This window comes from Maniola hyperantus, chromosome 5, assembly GCF_902806685.2.
Source record: "Maniola hyperantus chromosome 5, iAphHyp1.2, whole genome shotgun sequence".
NCBI lineage: Eukaryota > Metazoa > Arthropoda > Insecta > Lepidoptera > Nymphalidae > Maniola > Maniola hyperantus.
The window spans coordinates 12,458,973-12,483,127 of record NC_048540.1 but is presented as its reverse complement, the minus strand read 5'-3'; the positions used below and the strand labels follow the sequence as shown (position 1 = coordinate 12,483,127).

The following is a 24,155-nucleotide window of genomic DNA, read 5'->3' as shown; positions in this document are numbered from 1 at the left end:
TTCTGAACATATCTCCCATACATTATTATATCATTTTCTGTCTCTTTCTAGGAGAACAATTATGTCAATCAGTGAGTGAGTGGTAATTGAGCTATATATAGTATAACTAGTATTTTGCTCGCTGCTCGAGCTGCTAAAGCAGCTCTCGAGGTCTATAATCGTCATTTTGAATAATAAAAAATTTTGTAGGTATGAAAAAAAAAATTCCGCCATTTTGAATTTTTTTTTAATCCATCGAGTAGACCTTCGGATCCTGATCATCTCTTGCCAACAAACCACTCTTCCATCTTTCATACCCTCCGAGATGGACGCGGATGAAATTTGTATGGCGGCCATCTTTTTTTCACAATTTTGAATTTTTTTTCAAATTTTTGGCAATTGGATGAGGTTTCGAATGACATTTGGTCGAGCACCTCCCACCTATCTTCGATACCTCAAGCGTGCCCTTCACCCGTCTCCGAAATCCTCAATCATCAGCTCCCTCCATATGTTGCCCTAAAGGAATCTTTGTCTTCTATATGAAACCACAAGTGAAAAAAAAAAGTTTCATACAAAATTTTACAGGAGGAAATTTTTTGAAAATCTCGGCCGCCATCTTGTTTTTCCAATTTTTTTCACATTTTCTAAAAATTGTTTACTAATATCTTCAATTGTTGCAAGTTGTAACAAAATCGGTTGGAAAACAAAAAAGTTACAAAAGTCAGGTCGGCCGCCATCTTGTTTTTCTGAAATGTAATAATTTTTCCCTACTCGAATCCCACTTCTGAACATATCTCCCATACATTATTATATCATTTTCTATCTCTTTCTAGGAGAACAATTATGTCAATGAGTCAGTCAGTCAGTGGTAATTGAGCTATATATAGTATAACTAGTATTTTGCTCGCTGCTCGAGCTGCTAAAGCAGCTCTCGAGGTCTATAATCGTCATTTTGAATAATAAAAAATTTTGTATGAAAAAAAAAATTCCGCCATTTTGAATTTTTTTTCAATCCATCGAGTAGACCTTCGGATCCTGATCATCTCTTGCCAAGAAACCACTCTTCCATCTTTCATACCCTCCGAGATGGACGCGGATGAAATTTGTATGGCGGCCATCTTTTTTTTCGGAATTTTAAAAAAAATTTCAAATTTTTGGCAATTGGATGAGGTTTCGAATGACATTTGCTCGAGCACCTCCCACCTATCTTCAATACCCTAAGCGTGCCCTTCACCCGTCTCCGAAATCCTCAATCATCAGCTCCCTCCATATGTTGCCCTAAAGGAATCTTTGTCTTCTATATGAAACCGTGATTGAAAAAAAAAAGTTTCATACAAAATTTTACAGGAGGGAATTTTTTGAAAATCTCGGCCGCCATCTTGTTTTTCAAATTTTTTTCACTTTTTCTAAAAACCGTTTACTAATATCTTCAATTGTTGCAAGTTGTAACAAAATCGGTTGGAAAACAAAAAAGTTACAAAAGTCAGGTCGGCCGCCATCTTGTTTTTCTGAAATGTCATAATTTTTCCCTAGTCGAATCCCACTTCTGAACATATCTCCCATACATTATTATATCATTTTCTATCTCTTTCTAGGAGAACAATTATGTCAATCAGTGAGTGAGTGGTAATTGAGCTATATATAGTATAATAGTATTTTGCTCGCTGCTCGAGCTGCTAAAGCAGCTCTCGAGGTCTATAATCGCCATTTTGAACAATTTTAAAAAAGTCATAATTTTTGTATGAAAAAATAAATTCCGCCATTTTGAATTTTTTTTCAAGTCATCGAATAGACCTTTGGATCCTGATCATCTTTTGCCAAGAAACCACTCTTCCATCTTTCATACCCTCCGAGATGGACGCCGATGAAATTTGTATGGCGGCCATCTTTTTTTCACAATTTTAAATTTTTTTTCAAATTTTTGGCAATTGGATGAGGTTTCGAATGACATTTGAGTCATATAGTTCCAATACCCGCTAACTCCACTTTAATAAAAAAATATGACTGTCGATGGTTCCACATAGTCTATGGACTTTTGAATCGATCATCCAAATAAATTGTATGCCAAGAACCGCTAAATCCCAAATAAATTTGACTTAAACTTTTTAGTTGTTTCCAAAATCCGCCAGCTCCACTATACATTTAGGTACAATAACCGCTAAGTCCGTTTTCGACCAATCACGATGCGCTATTCCACAGCGTGTAAGATGGCGATTCAGTGAGAAAGCTTTGGTTGTTGTGCTACTTAAAATTGCAAATTTTAGTTAAAATTATGGAAGAAATGACAAAGAAAGTAGAAAAAGCAGCTCCTAATAAAGGAAGAAAACGAAAAAGTCAGCCAGATTTATGGAAAAAGAATAAACTGAAAGAACAAAGGTACGTTAAAAGTATGGTCGGTTACTATGGCTAGTATAGGCTATACAGAGTGTTTCCTGTATAGACGTGTTGACAGTGTTCAACAAGTATATACCTACATATCCTTATATATATTTTTTGAATTATTTACTTTACGATCCTATTAATATTATAAAATATGTGAATATTTCGATACCAGAAATTTCAATTGTCGTAAAGGACAGGCCTGTCCATGTCTTGAAATTTCTGGTATGTGTTGAAATTTCTGGTATCGATTTGTATATTTGTACCTACTTTGGTTATTTATTTTTACGAGGACAATAAAATGTATGATGTTATTAATATAATTTTTATTTTTTTCTATTAATATAAAAGTTTGAAACTTACAAACATACATACTTTACATTATAAATAATAATAGGTAGATATAAAAGTTTGTAAGTTTGAATGTTTAGTTTTGACTTGAGTTTGAGTATCAATATTTATTTTTCAGGTACACGCCTCATGATTTGCCTGTTTTTCCAAAGTGTAGACATAATACGAAAAGTTTGAAGTGCGGCTCATTGTTAATGGGTGACTTAATGAATATACATAAGCATTTTTACTTTAAAAAAAATAAAATACACCAAGATAACTTTATTTTGAAGAACTGTGTGACAAAAAATGTTCAAAGACATCGCCCTAAAGATGGTACTGGGTGCTTGAAAAATATGAGTATAACCTATTATCTTTACAAAAAATCTGACAAAAAAAATGTGCGTGTCTGTAAAGAAGCATTTATGTCTATTCTAAATATAAAAAAAGATAGGATTTGGGGAGTCTTACGAAGATCACACAATTCTTCCGGCGCATTAGCAAAAGAAACTCGAGGTGGTGATCACCGATCTCAGGAAAATGAAAGCAAACGTGTTGCTATAAACGCATTCATACAATCGTTCGAATGTAGAGAATCACATTATTGCCGAGGAAAATCAGCCGAAAGAATGTACCTGAGCAGTGATCTCAATATTAGAAAAATGTGGCTTCTTTATAATAGTAACGCATCGCCAGAACATAAAGTCAAGGAATCATTTTTCAGAAAAGAATTGAATTTAAATTACAACATTGGTTTTGGAAACCCACGTACTGATGTATGTTCTCGTTGTACTGAACTATTAGAGAATATGAAGGTGGCTAAGACTAATGAAGAAAAACAGTCTCTAATGATAACTAAACGAGTACACAATCTAAAAGCTAAAGCTTTTTATGCATTATTGAAGGATGACGACAATGAAGTGATGACACTATCTTTTGACTGTCAGAAAAATCATTGCCTCCCAAAACTACCTGATCAATCAGCCTATTTTAGCAGGCAATTTAATTTTTATAATTTCATAGTTGTTATTGGCAACTCTAAAAGTAAATTGACAACTGAAAACGTTTTCAGTTACTATTGGTATGAAACAGAGAGGCCAAAAGGATCCAATGAAATTTCTAGTGCAGTTTTCCATACTTTAGAAAACCTAAATATACCTGAAAAATGTTAAAAAGTTAAGACTATTTGCAGACGGCTGTGGTGGCCAAAATAAAAATTCAATTTTAATTGGCATGTGTTCCAAATGGCTATATTCGCACGCACCAACTCAGCTTAAAAGAATGGAAATAATATTTCCAGTTGTCGGTCATTCTTTTCTCCCAGCCGATAGAGTTTTTGCCAAAATAGAAAAGGATATTCGAAGAAAAGAAGTGATCATGGAACCACAGGAATATGTCGAAATTTTAACTCCATATGCAAAAACTTTTCACTTGTCTGAAGAAGTACCCGTACTAGATTGGAAAACTGAAACAAATGCTGCTCTCAAACCTCCGGGTAGTTGGCATTTCAGCTTTAATATTTCAAAGAGATTTTTATTATTTAAGGGAAAAACTAATGTTGCTATTCAAGGAGAAGAAAATTATAGAAGTGAAATGAATGTCAAAAAATTAGTTACCAAAAAAGGTAAATCTGTATGCAATATAACACCTACAGCATTACCTGTAGGAATGACAATGAAAAAGGAGAAGGTGTATGATGTTTGCAAATTACTTCAAAAACACTATGGAGAAAATTGGCGGGATTTACCAGATTTAAGTTTTTACTACACTGCTGAGCAGGCTTTTCTTAATAACAACAATGAAGATCAAAATAATGACAATGACTATGCGTGCGAAAGAATAGAAGAAAATGACCAATTTGTTTAACTTTCTTCCTTCTCTTCTATTTTTGTGTTTCTTTTATTATTATAATAGAAAAAATCAACGAAAAATAAACACTGGTTTTTAAACATCCTGTATCGAATTATAAAGTCGGTTAGGTACAAATCCCGCTAAATCCACTAGTAGTTTGTTCCAAAATCCACCAACTCCAGCAATTAATTACAAATTCCGATAACTCCATTTTAGTTACACAAAAATTTTTTTTTATTTAATTATAATTACGTATGAGATAGTTTAAAAAAAATCAAATAATATTAACAGATTAAATAATCAATTTTCAGTGAGTAAAGGTATTGATTTCACTATGAAACCGATTTTTGCTTACACTGAAAACAAGTGTCGCGTGGAGTTAGCGGATATTGGAACTATATGACTCATTTGGTCGAGCACCTCCCACCTATCTTCAATACCTTGAGCGTGCCCTTCACCCGTCTCCGAAATCCTCAATCATCAGCTCCCTCCATATGTTGCCTAAAAGGAATCTTTGTCTTCTGTACGAAAGTATTAGTGAAAAAAAAAAGTTTCATACAAAATTTTACAGGAGGAAATTTTTTGAAAATCTCGGCCGCCATCTTGTTTTTCCAATTTTTTTTACATTTTCTAAAAATCGTTTACTAACATCTACAAGAGCTGCAAGTTGTAACAAAATCGGTTGGAAAACAAAAAAGTTACAAAAGTCAGGTCGGCCGCCATCTTGTTTTTCTGAAATGTCATAATTTTTCCCTACTCGAATCCCACTTCTGAACATATCTCCCATACATTATTATATCATTTTCTATCTCTTTCTAGGAGAACAATTATGTCAATGAGTCAGTCAGTGAGTGAGTGAGTCAGTGGTAATTGAGCTATATATAGTATAATTAAAAAAAACGCATATTATCTATTAATTATTGTTGAAATGAAATAAAAATCATGAATGAGTTGTCATTTGTGCCCGTGACTACGTCCGCGTGGACTGCACTAATCTCAAACTCCTATTTTAAATTTCAAAAACCTTTCTTAGCGGATGTCATAATAGCTGTCTACATGCCAAATTTCAGCTGATCCGTCCAGTGGTTTGAGTTGTGTGGTGATAGATCAGTCAGTCAGTCAGCTTTTCTTTTAATAATAATACAGACTTCTCACAAAGTTAGGCTAATACAGGTAGGATGGCTAAAATGGTTAGATTGCACGTATATTCTTCTGCTCCGTCGTAATATTCTTGGCAGAGTGGCTGTGGTCATCACGAAGTGACGTTTTCACGAAGTGATGTTTTACGCCTCAAGAGCATTCGCCACTTGTCGCCTTTTGGCTGATAGTCTGGTACATTCGTGCACGAGACCACCCACAGCGGACTTAATCTGGTCGGGCCATCGCTTAAGTGACCTTCCTCGCCCTCTGATACCTTCCACCTTGCCATGCACTACAAGACGCTCAATGGAGTCACTCTAATGCCGGGAGACATGTCCGAAGAACATGCGACTTTGCACTAGCGCCAAAAGACGTTGTTTAATGCCCAGTTCTTGGAGTATAGAGACGTCGTTGGTGCGAAAATCGTTCAAAGAGACTCTTCGCCTCCAGTACCACATCTCCAGAGCGTCAATCTTCTTCTCAATCAGTCGCAGAGTTCACATCTTCGCAGCGTATAAAAATTAGAAAAACAAATGTCCAAACAAGCCGGATCTTCGTAGCTTTTGTGATGTTTCTTTCTGTTTTTCCATATTTTCGTCAGCCTTTCCATTGCAGTTCTTGCTATCGCCATAGTCGCTTCACTTCTTTTACACAACCATCATTGTTCGAGATTAAAGCACCAAGAAATGCAGGATAGGACAACCTCCCAGTTCAGAGTTTGAGTAACTTCGGGCGAGTTATTGTTGGTGCGGTCTACAACCATCGTCATAGATTTACTGCGGTTTATTTTTAATCTGAACTCTTAAGACTAACACACTTCATTTTGAGAAGTAGCTCTTCCATATGACGAGCACTGGTGCAAACAAGGTAGTATCATCGGTGTAGTGCGATATCTTATACTTGGTAAGTGCGTATCGCAAATTTCGTTTATAAATTCGCTACAACTACGTTAAACGCTTAAAGTCATCGTCTTTTTATAGTTGCATCTGCTGTTGGACACAGGCCTCTTCTATCTTAAACTTTTTGCATTCATTTGATGGTAGCCACTCTCTGAATGTCATCGCTCCACACACAGGGGGTGCTCCATACTCGTATAGGGCGTCCCGATATACGTTTTCCAAGTTACGGTCGCCACTGGGGAGCTTACGATTTCAGCAGCTATCAACAGTCTTTGGTTGAGCAGTTTTCTGACAAGCCCACTGCTACTTCATTGTTCTAGCCTCAAGAGCCATATTATCTATTATATGTGCTTTAGTTCTATGGCGAATTACTTCTTTTCGAACTTTTCTCTTCAAATGCTTTGAGCGATTTGGAATTTGTGGACTAGCCTGGCTGTCAGTGTCCATGTTACGGCACCGTAAGTCATAACCGATATGATGCACTGACTGACTTTTGGGGTATAGGTGACGAAAAGACCTAATAGACGTTTATTTCTTAATGTTAGAATAACTTAAGGAATATCTGTGCTAAGTTTTACTCTAAGGTGGTAAGGGTCAAAGCTAAATAAAAAAAATTAAGTGGCGGCAGCTAGAAATCATAGTTTGTCTCCTGATATTTATTCTTGTATGTATTCTTATATGTCTTCATTGTTGGAAATAGTAAATTAATTTACAAATCACACAACGAGCTGATCTAATCTGCTTTAAAGCACAGTGTTGCCTTTGTAATATTACCTACTTATCTACCATTAAATTAGATTAAGTTGCCATATTCATACCAAAACAAAATTACCACTCAAAATGTAGTTATTCTGGGAAAAATTGAATTGAATTTAGAAAAACTAGCGAATCACAATAATGTAACTAGGTATCACTGACTTTAATAAATAATTTTTTTCAAGAAATTTATTAAACAACACAGATTCAAAAGACATGTTTTCTTAGATGTTGTAAATATTGATTTATATCAACAAGGGACCAAGTAATGTGAGTCTTTGTAAAAATATAGAACTATGACATATTTTTATTGCAAACAAGAACCAACCCGCATGGTTCTGCAAAATTGATTTATAAAAAGGGACCATGTGGTATGGGTCTTTATGAAAAAAATAAAAATTCAATCATTTCTTAGATTGTCAGGTTACCATGGGACATGGATCTTGTTAGTTTATTGAACAACTGTTAAAATGTGGACTGATAACTTTGTCATAGAAATGTTTTACTATGTTAGAATTATCAGATCATTTTGATTTTTACAGGGTTGATAGAAGGTGCATTTTAAAAGCTTTCTGTATACTTATCTCAATTTTGGCATGTGTGTGGATTGGTTCCATGTTGCATAAGTAGGTCCACTTTATCCCTAGTTAATCTGGGAATACACAACTTATTTTTTGATTTCCCACCATTTTCACTGTTTCCATTAGACTGACTATCATTATTATTAATAAAATGGAGGGATCAAGGAAATTAACAAAAACAATAGATACTTTTTATGATTTATTTAACAATAACACTTATGGCTAGCCTTATTTTTGGCACTACGCCGTGGCCTCAGGGTCTCCATGTTCCACTTTAAAGTCGTACATTTTGCAATTGCATTGCATTATTTAAAACTATAGTCATTTCAAGTTAATAGCATAAGTAGATACTGTAATAAGCAGGTGTGACAGACATACAGACTTAGTCATAATAATAAAATATAAGTATTGCTTTTTTACATTTTTAGTACAAAACCTTAACAATTATATTATTATGTTAGTTTCAACCGATAGACTTCCACTCCACAGCTCGGTGAAGGTGAAGCAAAACATTGTGAGGAACCTACATGCCTGCTAATCCGCACTTAGCACTCTGCATCCAATCCGTCGTCCGTCCGTCTGTCTGTCAGTCTGTCACCAGACTGTATCTCATGAACTGTGATAGTAAGAGAGTAGAAATTTTCACAGATGTATTTTTGTGGCTGCTATAGCAACAAATACTAAAAAACAGAATAAAATAAATATTTAAGGGGGCTCCCATTCAACAGACATGATTGTTTTGCCGATATTATAGATACTGGTACGGAACCGTTCATACGCGAGTCTGACTCGCACTTGGCCGGTTTTTTTGACTTTGCTAAGTAACTTATCGACAGATTACAGGTAGAGTGATTAGGTATTAATTGAATTCAGCCGTTAATAAAATAAACAATCAAAACATTTACCTTGTCCGTGTACCTATAACAAAGCAATTTGACATCTTGATATTTACATACTTATACTTAAATATGAAAATGAGTCCAAAATCTCTAAAACTGTTTGTGCACTGAACTTAACACTAAATAGGTACTTAAATTTAATAAAAGAAGTCCGAAATCTCTAAAACAGTTTGTGTAATGTACATATTCGTCCAAGTTTGTGCACTGAATTTAACCCCACGTACTTAATATAAAACGTAGTTCAAAATCTATAAAACAATTGGTGCGCTGAACACTTTTGAGGATAGTTCAACTCGACGCGAATTAGCAATGAAATCACATGAAATCACACCAAAATTATTAGAAAAATAATCACGGATTAAATGACAGCAGATACAAAAACAAATGGCGGCATGGGCGGCAACCATAGAGTCAGAACACTATAAGGCTAAGCGCGCATAGCGAAAATAAATCGTTGCGAAAAAAATCGCAAATCTGTGAACCATCAAAATATATTATCATCCACGCACTGCGAAGAAAAATCGCATGCGATTAATATTCGTTACTGCGGTGCGATGCGAATTTGATAATAATCAAAGAAATTCCTGTTATATGCACGAAGATCATTATAATAATATCGTTCGTAAAAAAGCCTTTTAGAGGCCTTAATGCTGCTAAAGGATGGACCCAGTAACGTTTTGTATTTTTCTTCTTCAAATTCCTTTTATGTAATATTAAGTAGTAAATAATTATGCATATTTTCTTTTTTAAATCCATATTTAAATGTTCACTCTATTTGATATAATTTATTAAATGTTCTTCACGTCTTGTTTTCATGGTGGTACAGTAGGTATTCACTGATTTCGGCTCCCTGTCTTTCGTGGTATGCAAATAAATCGTGGTGCGCGTAGGAATAATAATATTGCGATTAAATTTTGCATTAAACATGTGGACAAAAATCGCATCGCAGTGCGCGCTTAGCCTTATTCCTACCGGACAATGGCGGCAGTGGCGATTATGACAATGTGGCCACTAAAAAAATTAATTGAATTTTTAAATGTAGCAACACTTGCAAATAAAAATGTCTATGACCACTAGTTGGCGCTAGTTAGTGGTCCGAAGAGATTTCTTCGAAGACGACATAGCATGGGATACTACCACAGACCAATAACATGATACTACAAAAGCTTGCTCGCAAACTAAAATACAAACACAAAATGTTTTAAATGATTTTACGGCTCTGGGTTCTAGCCTTTTTGAGCAATGCAAACTGTCTTTTAAAACTTGTTTTACGGCTCTGGATTTAAGCTCTTTTGAACACAAATCTAACAAGACGCTAAGGAAATGTAAAGCGTGAAACAAACTATGAGGGGTGTCCGTTGGTGTCCGTAAGCCGCGGCTGACTGCCGCTGGCCGCAACTGATATAGGCGATATAGCCCCTAGCCCTCTACAGACTCACGGCGAGAAGTTTCGCCGAGACTTCTCGGAAGAACAAACAAATTATCCACACTCTCAATTATTTTCTCGTAACCTGTAGCTTATCCGGTATGGACGACTACAATGTAAGTATAATGTAGGTATTCTGTGGACGACGATATTGCAACTGCAGCCGGTTTGGCTCTGTGTGTGTGTAGGTACTATTGCATATTGTACCTACTTATCTTTGTAGTTCCGATGCACAGTTCCGATGTTTAGCATCCCATAAAATAGGCTCAGATTAAAAGAATTCGATAAATTTCAACTCCAATTCATTATTCCACATTTTAACGAAAGAAAAGTAATTAACATAAGCACAATAGGCATGAACTTCTACCTGTCCTTCTACTCTTCACCGCTCACTAAATAATCTGCACAGATACAAAACGTGAATGTAAGTGTCTTCTCTTTTCTCGCCCGAGAAAACCTTTGTCTCGGCCAAAAATACCGACACCGATCTTAGAACAGGCGACCGCGAGAACGAGACGGCGAGAAACTCCTCACATTCACGCTTCTCAGGTGTTCTCCGGGGTTCTCGGCGTGAGTTCGTAGGGGCTAATAGGTGTGCACCTGCACAGTCGTATGCGTATGGAACGCGGCTGGTTTGATCCTAGGATCCTACCTCTCAGTCGTCCGAGCGCTCAAAGTTACGACCACGACTTATAGTCCGCGACAGGTTGAGATAGCAATCGGGATATGAGGCAGGGGACGCCTCGCAAGTCACCCGCGCTTACCCACACCAGGTTAGCGAGGGGGCCGTGCGGGGCGTTCTTATATATATATGGCCGTATACCTTCTATGTATTATGGTATTATCCATATTGGCTGTCACCGCATCCGATAATAATTTGAGGGTTTAACCTCGGATTAACTTATGATATCTTCTATATAATATAGTAACTCCTAAAAGAGAAGCGGTTGGATCCTGTCGGTCCCGGTGGCGTTTTCCCGGAAGATCTTCCTATTGTTATTTGTTATGGTGCCTATAATAATCACTTGCTTTCGAATCATTTTTGTTACCTCCTAATTTTATTTCAAGGGTATAAAACAAACAAGCATGGTTTTCTTCAATTATTTTTTATTCTAAATACATTAATATTCTTTAATTCAACTCAAATATTCATTTTAAACTATTACAAGCTATTTTATTTTAAACATAAATAATAAGTAATGCATGACCAGCATTGCACACTTTTATTTCGGTATTTTATAAATTAACTAGGTTTTAACCAATCTTAAGTGTTAGTTCTCCATACTGACAAACATAATATAACACTGAGACCGCACTGCGATGTACTTACAAGTAAAGCTAAACAAGTTTAATTCGAAAAGTGACATGCCAGATGCACAACGTAATACAATGAAAATAAGGTAAAGTAAACTTTCTTCTTTGGTATTTAGCTAACTGTGGTAGTTAAAGGCTCAAAAGGGCTAGAAATCAGAGCCGTAAAGTAAAGCCCGTTATAAAAAAATGTGATTGACAAATTATTATGTTGGTAGGTGAGGAAAAAGGCGCGAATAGTGCCGCATTTTGAATAAGCATGGTAGGTATGATCAATATTTTTTTAAAGTACTCACTGCAATATCAATTAAGTAAGGTAGGTACATCCAATTATACAGAAATTAATATTAAACAACGAGTATAATATTTATAACTAGTTCTTACACATTTTGATTAGGTTTAAAGTTTCAGTTATTATCGGGACAGTGTTTAGCAGCCGAGGATCGGCCATAGATATTAGGTACTGTTCACATGTGAACTAGAAAAGATTCAGCGCACACGTATATCGCGCGTACATCACACAGATCTAATAGTACAAACATTATTTATGAAAATTTACATAAGTACCTATGTAAATTACATACATATTATTTATTATGTATATCATAACACAAATGTTTCTAAGCGTAATGTTTCTATTACACACAATTGTAGTTATAAGCGTTTTTATATATTTTTTGTCTTTGTACGACAAAAGTACCATACTCTAATCTATGCTTTTAAAATCAGACATTTTTAAAGACACGGCGATACAGCATTCGTACTTATTTTCGCCGCATAAAATCTTAACTTACCTACAAAAAACAATGTACATTGGACCTTCATTCTTGACACAGATGAATGATGGAGCGACGACATTAACAATACTTTGTAAAATAATACTCTCGCTAGAAAGAGGTACATGTCTGAAGTACAAAAACAAAAAAGAAAACATCTAATCATGTAAACGAATATCTTCTGAGTACATCAAAGTATAGAGACCAGCTCACGAATATATTTTATAATCATACACTAACATCGATGGATACGTGAAATGCAAACATAATACAGAAAATAATCAAGAATTAGGTATTTTTAATTTTAAATATTACCATTTATAAACTACAAGTTGCCATGTTTAAAGTTAATGATATTGGATCTGTACCAGACAGAAGACACCGCGTGGGATCAGATCAGCGATGTCTTAGTTCTCGTGATGTGATTGCAAATTATAATAAGCATTTTCAAATGAACGACTGTTGTGCGCAAGGTACGGAACCACTTATGTTACTATTGCAAGACCCGGCCCGCGTGCCACACCTGTTTGCAGCTAATTTGTTTCAGCAAACATTTTTAACTCTCAAAAAAACTTAGTAGCAATCCACGCCAGTGTTAGTACTTATAATCAAATTTTATAAGACTTCAAGTCGTTAGTTGCATACACAAACATATTATTCTAAAATGACTTGTATTTTTGGGTAATGAACTAGAGTACAGTATGTAATATAAAAATAATACATTATTCTAATAAGAAAGAAAGGGGATCGCCAGCGATCCGTTTTACGAAATGAGGTGCTATTAGGTTACCAAATCAAGTAAAGCTATCTAACAGGATGATTCGGTAAAAGTCTTATATTCAAGAGACTAACCGAACTTTTTATATTCAGAAAGAGACACGACAAAAACTCCGAAAGGCATTTTTAAAAAATTACCTTAAAATAGTTTTATATTTAGGAATACCTATAATGTTAGTATATTTTGGTGAATAACATCATTATCGCAAACCCGTATTAAATATGAGAAACGTGGATGATATGACAATATAAATTACCCTTTCATACCAATTAATAAGCGTTTTCAATGTCCTTACTTAGTCGACCCAGTATATACGAGGTCGAGCCTAAATCTACTTATACGACTTTAACTTTACGAATCGAAGACGAGCTACTCACAGGGATCGAACGAACGTAAAGAAGTTGATCTTTGCATCTTTGGTTAGACAAAACAAAACAATAGTCACTAGAAAATCTAATGTCAAATATAGTCGTTGGAGGGACACATTAGTCATAGATAACTCTAAACAACATTGCATAGTAATCACATAATACAAATTATCATACGTTCGAAATGTTACGATGCTCTCGAGGATCGTGCCACTTCGAGGATAAGCGTCAACAAGTATTATTATACAACAAGAGACACGGCCGGCGCGGAGAGGGGCCGCGGCCGGCGCTCTTGCGTCCGCCCTTCTACCAGAGCTTCCACCACACCTGCATCTTCTCAGTGAGCTTCTTACAGATTCCCAGTAGTTTCCGTCACATCCCACCGTCGCCCTCCCCTTCGCAGTCTTCGGAACCCTCACCTTCTTCGAGCGTTACCTGTTGAAGAAGAAACATCAATATTATTCATTTGTATTTTTTTAACTCCACTCTCAAGGAAATTTCGAAAAATCTGGCCTTATTTTCTGTCTAATTATAAAATTATAAAGTAATAATAGTCTGTGCAATATTTCAGCTTTTTAGGTCCAAGGGCTTGGGCTGGATTTTGATGAGTCAGTCAGTGAGTCAGAAGTTTATTTAATATAGTCTTAGAATTTGAAGTAAGTACTGCAACTCACAACAAATGCATACAGCTTGATCAATTTCTCATAGCGATAACTGTAAAGAAAAGTAAGATAACACAACTCACTTGAAATCGTATTTGTTCAGGACGCTCGTCGTCGGCTCCTGAATGCGTTTGAATGGGCGCCGGTGGTGGTGACGGAGGAATCATACTTTGGTAGTAGTCGCGGTTCTCTTCTAAAGTGTCCAAGATATCTTGGGCGTCTGGGTGCACCAGATCCGCCCACGTCTCCCAAAGCGGGTGTACAATGTAGTCGATAAAACCGACTTGAGATTTCTCAATTGTAGAATTATGTCTGTCGCACATGGGACTGATGTCCATGCCCTGTTCTCTTTCACGATCCCCTTGCTGGAAAAACTCTTCCATGAGTAACGCTACCCATCGCTTGTATAGCGGCAATGGTTTCGTAGGATTGCTTAAATCGGCACAGTGTACGAGATTTTCTAAAACCTGTATTCTGTCCGTGTAGTTATCGAGTAACAACACTCCACTGCCGGCAACTTTTTTCGTCTCTACCATAGTTTTAAGATCTGCTAGTAGGCTCATATGTTTGGACATGTCTGTAGAAAGCACCATATCAATAACCATTTTTCGCAGCGTTTGCCTTTGTTTCTTGTGAAGATTTACGAATATATCGCAGCCGTCATTTTGTAGAAGTTTGAAGGCAACGGCGAGATGGTGGTTCTCTAGTACAGATTCGTCGTTATACATTAAAGCTAATTCGGAGCTCGAGTTGACCAGGAACTGGTTTGTCAGACCGGGATGGTCGACGTCATGAACACACGCTGCGAACAGAGCAGCGCATACTTCTATGGGTGTAAACACCGCGTCTAGAGCGGGCGTGTTTAGCAGAACGTTTGTTGATTGTGTGACATCCGCTGCGTGAAGTGAGTTGTGGAACGGATTATCACGGATGTAGTGTTCTTCCAGGGTTACAGCGAACGCAAGGAAGGTGCGCGCTGGGATCTGCAATGTTTTTAATAACTCCCTAGAGGTGAAGGCGGCGTACGCGACTGCAGTCAGAGGACGGCCGCAGGATAGGTCACCGATGCGGAAAATATCAACGCCCCAGCGATCTAGATCTCCTAATAGTTGGCCCAACTCTTCTTCGTGAGGGGTTTCTACTCCGTATGTTGGTACACGCTCACCAGTGAAGCTGTTTGTATGTGTAAGCGCCCTCTTGACACCAGATATCTGTAAAGGAAGAAAAGGATTTGTTATTATAGATGAAAGATGTTATTTTATATTCAATTCGATTCTTTATAAGTCTTTTAAGTTTTAAGTCTGTAGTAACTAAAGAGTTCTCATACTCACTTGAGACATAGTAGTGCCAGGACCTGCATGGCGTGGCTTTTCCTTCTTTTTGATTCGTTCACAGGCTTCATCAACTTGTAGTGATGGTATGTCGAGTTCTTGTTGTTTATCTTTAACAAATAAATATTCAAAATTAATATTAAAGTTTAATTTTGTTTTTCGTGAAAAATCTGTGAAATTTATCATTAAGTAATTAAGTGGAGATAAAAATTATCATTTGAACATTCGTACTCGTTGATAACGAATGCCGGCGTGCGGTCTAGTTATTGTTATGATGGCCTGAAAAATGCAAAAGCCGCCTTGAAGCTGTTCTGACCGTAAGCCCATTAAAACATTATCGCCGTCGAAATCGTGTCATTGGGTATCAATGCCGAAAGAAAGTAGGCGAACATGTGAAGTGTTTAATACGTGTTTGATTAATACCTACTTGTTTCTGGGTCAGCATCAGTATCGGTATTATATAACCAGTCATTTACCACTTTGACCATTTTGACATAGATACAACTTTGCAACATCTTGGAGACTTATGTCACTAAACGATTTCCAAGATTGCCGTCTATTTCTAAGAATATAGTGCTCTATTTTTAGAATGACATTCCCATTTCAAGTTTTATCTGTATCAGCTCACATTTGACGAGATTAGAGAAAGTGTGATGAACTAATCCCAGTACGAATACACAGCAGATTATGAGGATCGCTTTATCGCAATTTATACGATAGTGGGGTGCCTACTACGCGTCCACTTTACCTATATCAAGCCGAGGTATATCTAATCGCAAAAGCACTGTAAGTACGTTCCGACATAACTTACCTATTTGTAGAAAAATATAAAAAAAGACTATCCAAGCGCCAGTTTAATTATCTCTAATGATGTTACACGTCTATATTTAAATAACTATTATAAATCAATAACATAAAGTATAATTATAGATACTTCGGTACGTATAAGATATTTTTTGCGAGTTTAGGCATATTAAATTAATTATCGTAACGATCGAAACAGCTTTATTTTTTGTGCTATCAGTTATACTTACTCATAAAAATCTTGTTACCTAGTCCTTTTAATTATTATGAATCATTGGGGCCGATTCTCTAGTACACGGGATAGCAATAGATTTAGACGTGCCATTTTAGTTTAGTTTAGAGATTGTGTACAAAGGAATTAGCCCCATTATCTATTTTAAATTAATTGTAATGACATTAATTGAAATACAAAATGACTCCTCACGCATCTCTAGTGCATCGAGGCTACGAATAATTTTAAATGAACGAGCCCACTAGAATCATGCCATCGTCTCTTGATGACCTCAATATGTCAACGAACCGATCCAATTTTCATATTCAAGCCTCTTAATAGTCAATTGAATCTTACAATAACAATCGTCTTCAATGTAACCAAGATTATAAGAAAATCGAATAACAGTTGGTGAAATAATTACGACAGCTTATTTACGCGATATTATTCACGATACAGTTCTTTCACAATTTCAGCTGTAGAATAAATAGAGCTATTATTTCGGTACAACTTCAATAATAATAATATTGGCTACACTAAACGAAGATCTTTTATTGAACTGCATTACAATCTTATTTATTAAAATACGCAGTCAGGTCTTCTTTATTACGCAGTAAGTTTTTCTTTACAGTCTTATTGCTTTAAAGCAATGGGTCGTGAGCATTACGCAGTTACTTTATCCTAATCCTAATCCTTCTTACCTAATATTATAAACTAGCTTATGCCCCCGACGACTTTTCGTGTGGACTACACAAATTTTCAACCCATATTTTACATCATTAGAGATTGAATTTTCAAAAATCCTTTTATAGCGGATGTCTACGTCATATAGCTATCTGCATGCCAAATTTCAGTTCGATCCGTCCAATAGTTTGATCTGTGCGTTGATAGTTCAGTCAGTCAGTCAGCCACCTTTTCCTTTATACATTTGTAGATGTGAAAGTTTGGATGTTTGCTACTCCTTCACGCGACAATGCCTGAACCAAACCCCAAATTATTAACACATGGGCTACAATTTAAAGAGTTCCACTGGGAACACTTTAAAATGCACACGTGAAACTGCCCACGGGGGTTTTAAGAACTTAAATCCACGCGGACAAAGTCGTGGGCATCACCTAGTTCTTTATAATTTATTTAAGATTACCTCAGAAATACCTTGTATGTAATGGTCACTATTATAAGCAATGACTGACGTAAATTTCTCATTGACTCTAATAATAGAACGCATTTTTATTTATCGTGAAATCAATACTATTTAAGTCTTCCGTCCTCAGTTAATAAATTATAGAAAATTGTGAAACGAGGTTACTAGTGGGGGAGTGTAACACACACCCAATTTTCCCCCTACAATGGCATTTCATGACGCACAAAGGCTAAACCTTTAATACCTACTTATCACTTTTATATATATTAAGTTAGGAAATATGGAAATATGTACCTAGGTATATTTTATCGTTATGTACAAAGTAATCTTTTGTACAAATAGGTAGAGCTTTTGCTCCTTTTTATGGTTCCGTACCAAAATGGTAAAAATGAAAGCCTTACGGCGGTTACGCACTCATCCCATCCCAGTCCGTTAAAATATGTTCCTTTTTGATTTGTATGGTAGGTAGCTTATGACATAAAATGTCGTAGATATATTTTATTTCCGTATTTTCACGAATTCGGATCGGATGAGTGCGTGATCGCTTTTATGGTGGCGACTTTCTCCGTCCGTACGTCCGTCTTCTGTCAGTCACATCCGATATCTTGAGTTAAGTATTGATTTCGAATAATTGTACGCCTGAAGCGTAGAATCATAGTAATAATTGAAAATTCCATTCTGTGACAGCAAGTATAATATGATTTATATTAGGTTATATCATAGTTATAATATAATATTGTATAGTCAGGTAGTTTATTGGAAACAATAAGGAAAAGGACCCAATTATGTTTAAACCTAAATAGTTATAAATAACAAAAGGTAATTTCCAGTATTTAAAGGACAAAAATTCATGTTTTGTTGTACCTAACAAAACATTACACTAAATTTTTTTGGTGGGTAGATAATTTATAATACATATATACCTTTCTATACACAGGTTTTTTATGTAGGTACTATAGTAGATTTGAATAAAAATAATTCTATTCTATTCTATTTTCCGACAGTAAAGCACAATACTCGTTAAACTCCTAGACTACTTTGTGCTATACCTACGTCACAATGCCGCTCTGCTTTCGCAATCTATTTGCTTAGTTTCTTGACTTAGGCAATTCTCATTGAATTATCCTACTTACGAGAAAATAGATAAATCCATCTAAAGTTTCCATGAGGTAGGTATATAAGTATTCTGTAATAAACTACCTACTTAAAAAATAATAATACCCAATACACGATTCGAACTCACGATTTTATCCGAATAAAATTATTTTCCTTATAATAATATGAATAATTAAGACCAATGTTTTTGTTAAATGTCTATAATATGTAAACATTAAAATGAGTTCATTCGTAGCGCACTCTATACAAAAGTAGTTTAGTGTTCAATCACTTTAAAATTACACATTACTACGGAAATTTGGAAAACCACTGACAAAGATATTTTGTTTTAGAACTTGTATACGAAATTTCATTGAGTTTGATTGGTTATTGTTCAAATAAGAACGAAACTACATTTGTATGGAGAGCGCTAGGGAACTCGTTAGGGAAACTTTATAAATGTGGTCGCACTTAATTATTGTTATCACCAATAACAACAATAGATAATATTGTTTTGACAACCTATCTACTCATATGCGTATGACTTTTCCTAAACGATTATATTTTCACGACCATAATATAGGAATGTGATAAAAATTTAAGCGACATTATTATATATCAAAATTAAATTAGAAAAAAAGAAAAATACTCGGCAGAAAGACTTGGACGGTGTTCAACTATTTTGTTGTTGTTAAAAGCTTTTAATAAGGTGGCCTATAATAAAATAATTTTCTTATCCATACTAGTCCATACTAACATTACAAATGCGAAAGTGTGTATGTCTGTCTGTCTGCTAGCTTTTCATGGCCCATCCTTTTAACCGATTTCGATGAAATTTGGTACAGACAAAGCTTAGACCACGGGGAGGACATAGAATACTTTGATCCCGGAAAATCAAAGAACTCCCACGGGATTTTTAAAAACCTAAATCCACGCGGACGAAGTCGCGGGCATAATCTATTACCTACATAGTATTCATTATTGAAATAAGTAAGTCTCATATATCTTCTTTTGTTATTTGTTCCACATGGACATGCCTACCTATTATTATTAGCCTCACGTCATGTCGCTCATCTTAAATTTAATTTCTCACGCCTAACTTAAATTATAACTTGTTATTGGTAGATAAAATTTGTAGGTATATACTTTGCTCCCACATCTGAATAGGTACTTAAAACTTTTATTGAAATTTAAGCACGCTTTCAATTTCCGTATGTCTATAAACTTAACGACATAACTTTTAGTACCTACCTACTTATTTAAGATGTGTCTAAAATACTTCAACTGGTGTTTAAGTATTCAGTCTGTTATGTAATAGAAAAGAAGAACTACGGCCAAATACTGAAAGTTATTACTTTCTGTTATTGTATGAAACATAATACTAATAATGTTCAGTTAACGCACGCTCTTAGGTATTAAGAGACGTTTCAGTATTCGGCCGTTAAAGATGAAGATATAATGAAACATACCTAAGAAAGTCGAGCAGATGTACTCCGAGATCTGGTTGCCGGACTTGCTGGACTCTGAGAAGTGGCTCAGCTCCTTGTTCAGCATCCGTTTGAACTGCAAACGTAACATCTCGATTGAGTGTGCCATTCTGGAAGCACGTCGCTTAAGCCAGCGAGCCGGCGCGCACTTAACACACTGTCTCTCGGCGCACACGCGCATTTCACAACACATGTAGATATTAAAAAAAAATAAAAAATAATAGTCCGATATATTAGTCGTATGTAATACGTGTAAATAATTCAAGTCGCGGTTACAACACGTTTGTACCTCGCGAGCGCTATCTGTAGACTGAAGCGGCGTGGATGCGGCGCCAGGGCTTAAGCGTAGCACGATCAGTCATACCTAGCCTGCCTACGTAGTTACGTACAGAAATATTACCTTCTCAGTATTAATGAGTTGCTTGCCTTTTTAGTAATCTCTGTTCTTAGTTTTCTTATTCCCCCCCTAGGTCTAAACAAATCCGCTACCTAACTTCACTAAGTTTACAATTGTCTTCACTACGTACGTCACAGGCCCGCTGAATTTCACTAGGATTTTCAGGTTAATACCGATAAAATGGGCTAATACTCGTAAATTTAACTTTATCCGGCTTTGATCAGTTTTATCTAGAACAAATAAACGAGTCAATTGGAATTAAAAAGCCGAGTAGCAATTAGTTTCATAAGGCCTTCAATGATGGTCAGTCCGTTTAACGTAATTGGTCAGAATTTGTTTACCTTGCAGATATATTATTAGAACTCTGTAGATATAATATTAAAATTGAATTAATTTTATTTTGATTCAACTTAAGTATCTAATAGAGCCTACAATGCCATAACTTATAATAAACACAATGCATTTTCATTGGATATTATAATGAAACGTTTTTCAGTAGGTACATTTCAATAAGGGAACTTTTATACTGAAATGCGGTTTGTTCATGAACCAGCATGTCACAGTTAACCGCAATTACTTTTATCAAAGAGGAAAAGGGGAACAACGTTTTTAATTAAACCTCAGCATATTTATCATGCAAGCTTCATACTAGGTCATATGAAATCGGAAAAGCTTGTCGGGCAAAATTGTGCGTAGCACGCTTTCATATCGTTGAATAGGTCGTCTTAATTAATTCATACATACATTTGACATGCCATATTTATGTGTTGAAAGATACTTCTTTACCTACTGATAAGGAAACTTTATGACTATTATATGCTGCACATAATTTGAATAGACTGAAAGACAAATCAAAAGAAAAAATATTTTCTTTTCATAATGTAAGTACTGTATCTTACGAGTACCTACTTAGTTATCCATCCCTCAACGTGTTCATTTTCGCAAGAACCATAATTAGGTAGTCCTTCCTCTCCAAAAAAAAGGAAACACCCAAAAAGTGTCAAGGCTTCATTTGTTTGAGTGGGTAAGTACCTAGATTAATATGTTTTTCATAAAAAAGGTCAATGATTAATAATGATCTTTTAATCCAAAAGTAAGTAGCGCTGATGAGTTGATGACTGCAGCTTATTGCAAAGTCTTAACCACTGAATTCAAAATTGATTTAGAAGTATTTACGAAGCGTGAAACTATCGCCACGCAAATATGCAGTGACACATCAGTACACGTTTTTGTAAAAACATATAAAGTATTTGAATAGCGTTAAAGTAAAATTAACATTGCTTTCGATGCTAGAAATTGAGATCTGTCCTTTCGAATTTACTTTATCCACGTGGATTCAGAGTTTAGACAGAACCTTATGCAAAATATCAAGTTGTTGACGTATCAACGTACTTCACGTTGATACGTCAGTTAGGCATTTACTCTGTTTATAAATACAGGTCGGTTGTTGGTACACGGTGTCACTGGCCAACTTTAAGTCGCCGCTTTGGACCAGATAATTTGAGTTTTTGACAGTGAGCATTCAGTGTCCTTAACAGTTTTGGTGGATATTTAATTATAAGTTGAGATATTCCTACCTGTTACTTACGTCTTACATACTAGATGAGTGGGTGCTGAAAGTCAGCGGCATGCTGTATAGATATGCATACGTATGCTGTATAGATATACGTGCATGCATAGGTATTAAAGGTAAAAGATACCATTTCTATTACCTTATTTAGATTTCTGTAGCGCTAAAGTACGTGCGTCACGCTTAATTGCGGGATAACTACACGACATTCAACTTCTGTAAATTTAGACGTGTTCTTGACACGGTTTCTTATCGCCTTGCCTTTTATCCCTGATGGCAGCTCTCGGGATAGGAAGTGGCGCGTCCGAGGTCTCCGCCACTCCGACAAATTGCGATACGTATCTTGCGCGTTATCGACTTGTAGATGCTAATTTGTACTAGTTGCCGTTTGCCGTGATGCGGGTGTTTATGCCTACTAGATACTACTAAATTGATATAGCATTGAAATAAAACTGAGCGTTTTAAAGCCTTAGGGTGGCTTCAGATTAGCGTTTTTTATGCGCGTAGGTACTGTAAGCTCATTTTTGTATGCGCGGTATACACGCACCTTTTGTAATACCCGTACCTCGTATAAGCGTATAGACGCGCTGATAAGCTCGTATACGCGCGAGCCGTTTCTTTATCGGAATTAATAATTTTGCTACTCACTGCACTGATTCGAGTGAACACGCCGCCGGGATGAACGCGAGCACGAGCGTTTTATTTATCGAAGCACGAAATGTAGCGAGCGTGTTTAAGCGTTTATGCCAAAACGAGCGTAATACGCGTAGGAAAAACGCTAGTCTGTAACTTGCGTACCTACTTGATGAAACCTGAACCACCGTGGCATAGTAAGTCTAGGTTACCCCTACTTAGACTAAGTTACTGTTATAACAAAATTTCGGCTTTTAACAAACATTTTCTTAATTTGTCACGAGCTCTTGCCCTATTAGATGATAATTTAGCGAAATAGATGACGAATAAATGATATTTGGCAGGAGAGCAAGTTCCTGATATTTTTTCTTCGAACAGGTTTTCGCAGAACTTCTTTTTATTATTTATTTATTTTCTTTTTTACAAAGCCCGGATCTTAAAAGCTTACAAAGGGACGTGGGTTTAATACGTAAAAGCTTTATGTTTTCCCTATTTGGTTTAAGTTATTGTAAGGTAGAAATAATTACAGGATTTTGTCCTTCAGAACATCAGTGAAGAAATTGAGATAATACAAGTTATGAGCGGTTTGTACAGAAGTGGTGAATGAGAAAGATTTGCCATGAACATCTACTGTGAAGCCAGAGGATGGCGTCAGTTATACGAGTACAAGGGGTGATGGCGGATCACGTTGATAATTATTTATTTACACAAAAAATTAATAAGGTATTCCCCACCTGTCTCGTTCACTAGCCACTTTTCTTTAACCAGACCGTGTAATATTATACTCGTAATATTTATTCTGTGTCAGTTTTATATCATGTTTTCATGTAGAGCGTGTGTGGATTCTTTTGCTCAGTTATATCATCGTAAAATCGATAGATTTGAGAACATTTGGACATATTCCAAATACAGAACTGCGGAGTGCGGACTACCGCATTGTTTGTGCTTTCGTATCTCTACAATAGAGTCGAACAAAAATGGATGCCAATTATATTAACTTTAAATTGCAAAAATGCTATCTTTTATTTTCTCTGATATAAATTCGCGATTCGCTTATCCATACTAATATTATAAATGCGAAAGTGTCTGTCTGTCTGCTAGCTTTTCATGGCCCAACCGTTCAACTGATTCTGATGAAATTTGGTACAGAGTTAGCTTACATCCCGAGGACTACTTATAGGCTACTTTTTATGCCGGAAAATTAAGGAATTCCCACGGGATTACAAAACCTATATCCACGCGGACGTAGTTGCGGGCATCATCTAGTAATTTATAATCTTCTTAGTGAATTTCAGTGCGCAATGGATCAAAATATACAGTCTTCACCATAATTTGACAGATTTTTAAG

General features: G+C 35.9%; 2 protein-coding genes across 13 annotated transcripts in view; one reads left to right on the top strand and one right to left on the bottom strand.

The window, feature by feature from the left end:
- Window positions 1–1,961: 1,961 nt before the first annotated feature.
- Window positions 1,962–3,860, top strand: LOC138402392 (uncharacterized). Its single transcript, XM_069498693.1, has 2 exons — window positions 1,962–2,355; window positions 2,828–3,860. The coding sequence occupies exons 1-2, from the start codon at window positions 2,252–2,254 to the stop codon at window positions 3,858–3,860; spliced, it is 1,137 nt and encodes a 378-aa protein (XP_069354794.1). The 5' UTR covers window positions 1,962–2,251.
- A 7,469-nt stretch (window positions 3,861–11,329) lies between these two features.
- Window positions 11,330–24,155, bottom strand: part of dnc (phosphodiesterase dunce) — a 465,943-nt gene continuing 453,117 nt past the window's right edge. For all 12 annotated transcript variants that reach the window (XM_034968460.2, XM_034968458.2, XM_034968459.2 and 9 more), the window contains 4 exons: window positions 20,190–20,283; window positions 15,467–15,576; window positions 14,219–15,346; window positions 11,330–13,908 (listed from right to left, as the gene is read on the bottom strand). In XM_034968460.2, the coding sequence (XP_034824351.1) occupies window positions 13,846–13,908; window positions 14,219–15,346; window positions 15,467–15,576; window positions 20,190–20,283 (1,395 nt within the window). In that variant the 3' untranslated portion in view covers window positions 11,330–13,845. The remainder of the gene's footprint in view (window positions 13,909–14,218; window positions 15,347–15,466; window positions 15,577–20,189; window positions 20,284–24,155) is intronic.

Bases quoted from the DNA above. Each gene is read 5' to 3' on its own strand.
- LOC138402392 (XM_069498693.1), top strand. From the start codon at position 2,252: ATGGAAGAAATGACAAAGAAAGTAGAAAAAGCAGCTCCTAATAAAGGA. The intron at 2,356-2,827 runs GTACGTTAAAAG...TTTATTTTTCAG, and splicing joins AATAAACTGAAAGAACAAAG to GTACACGCCTCATGATTTGC.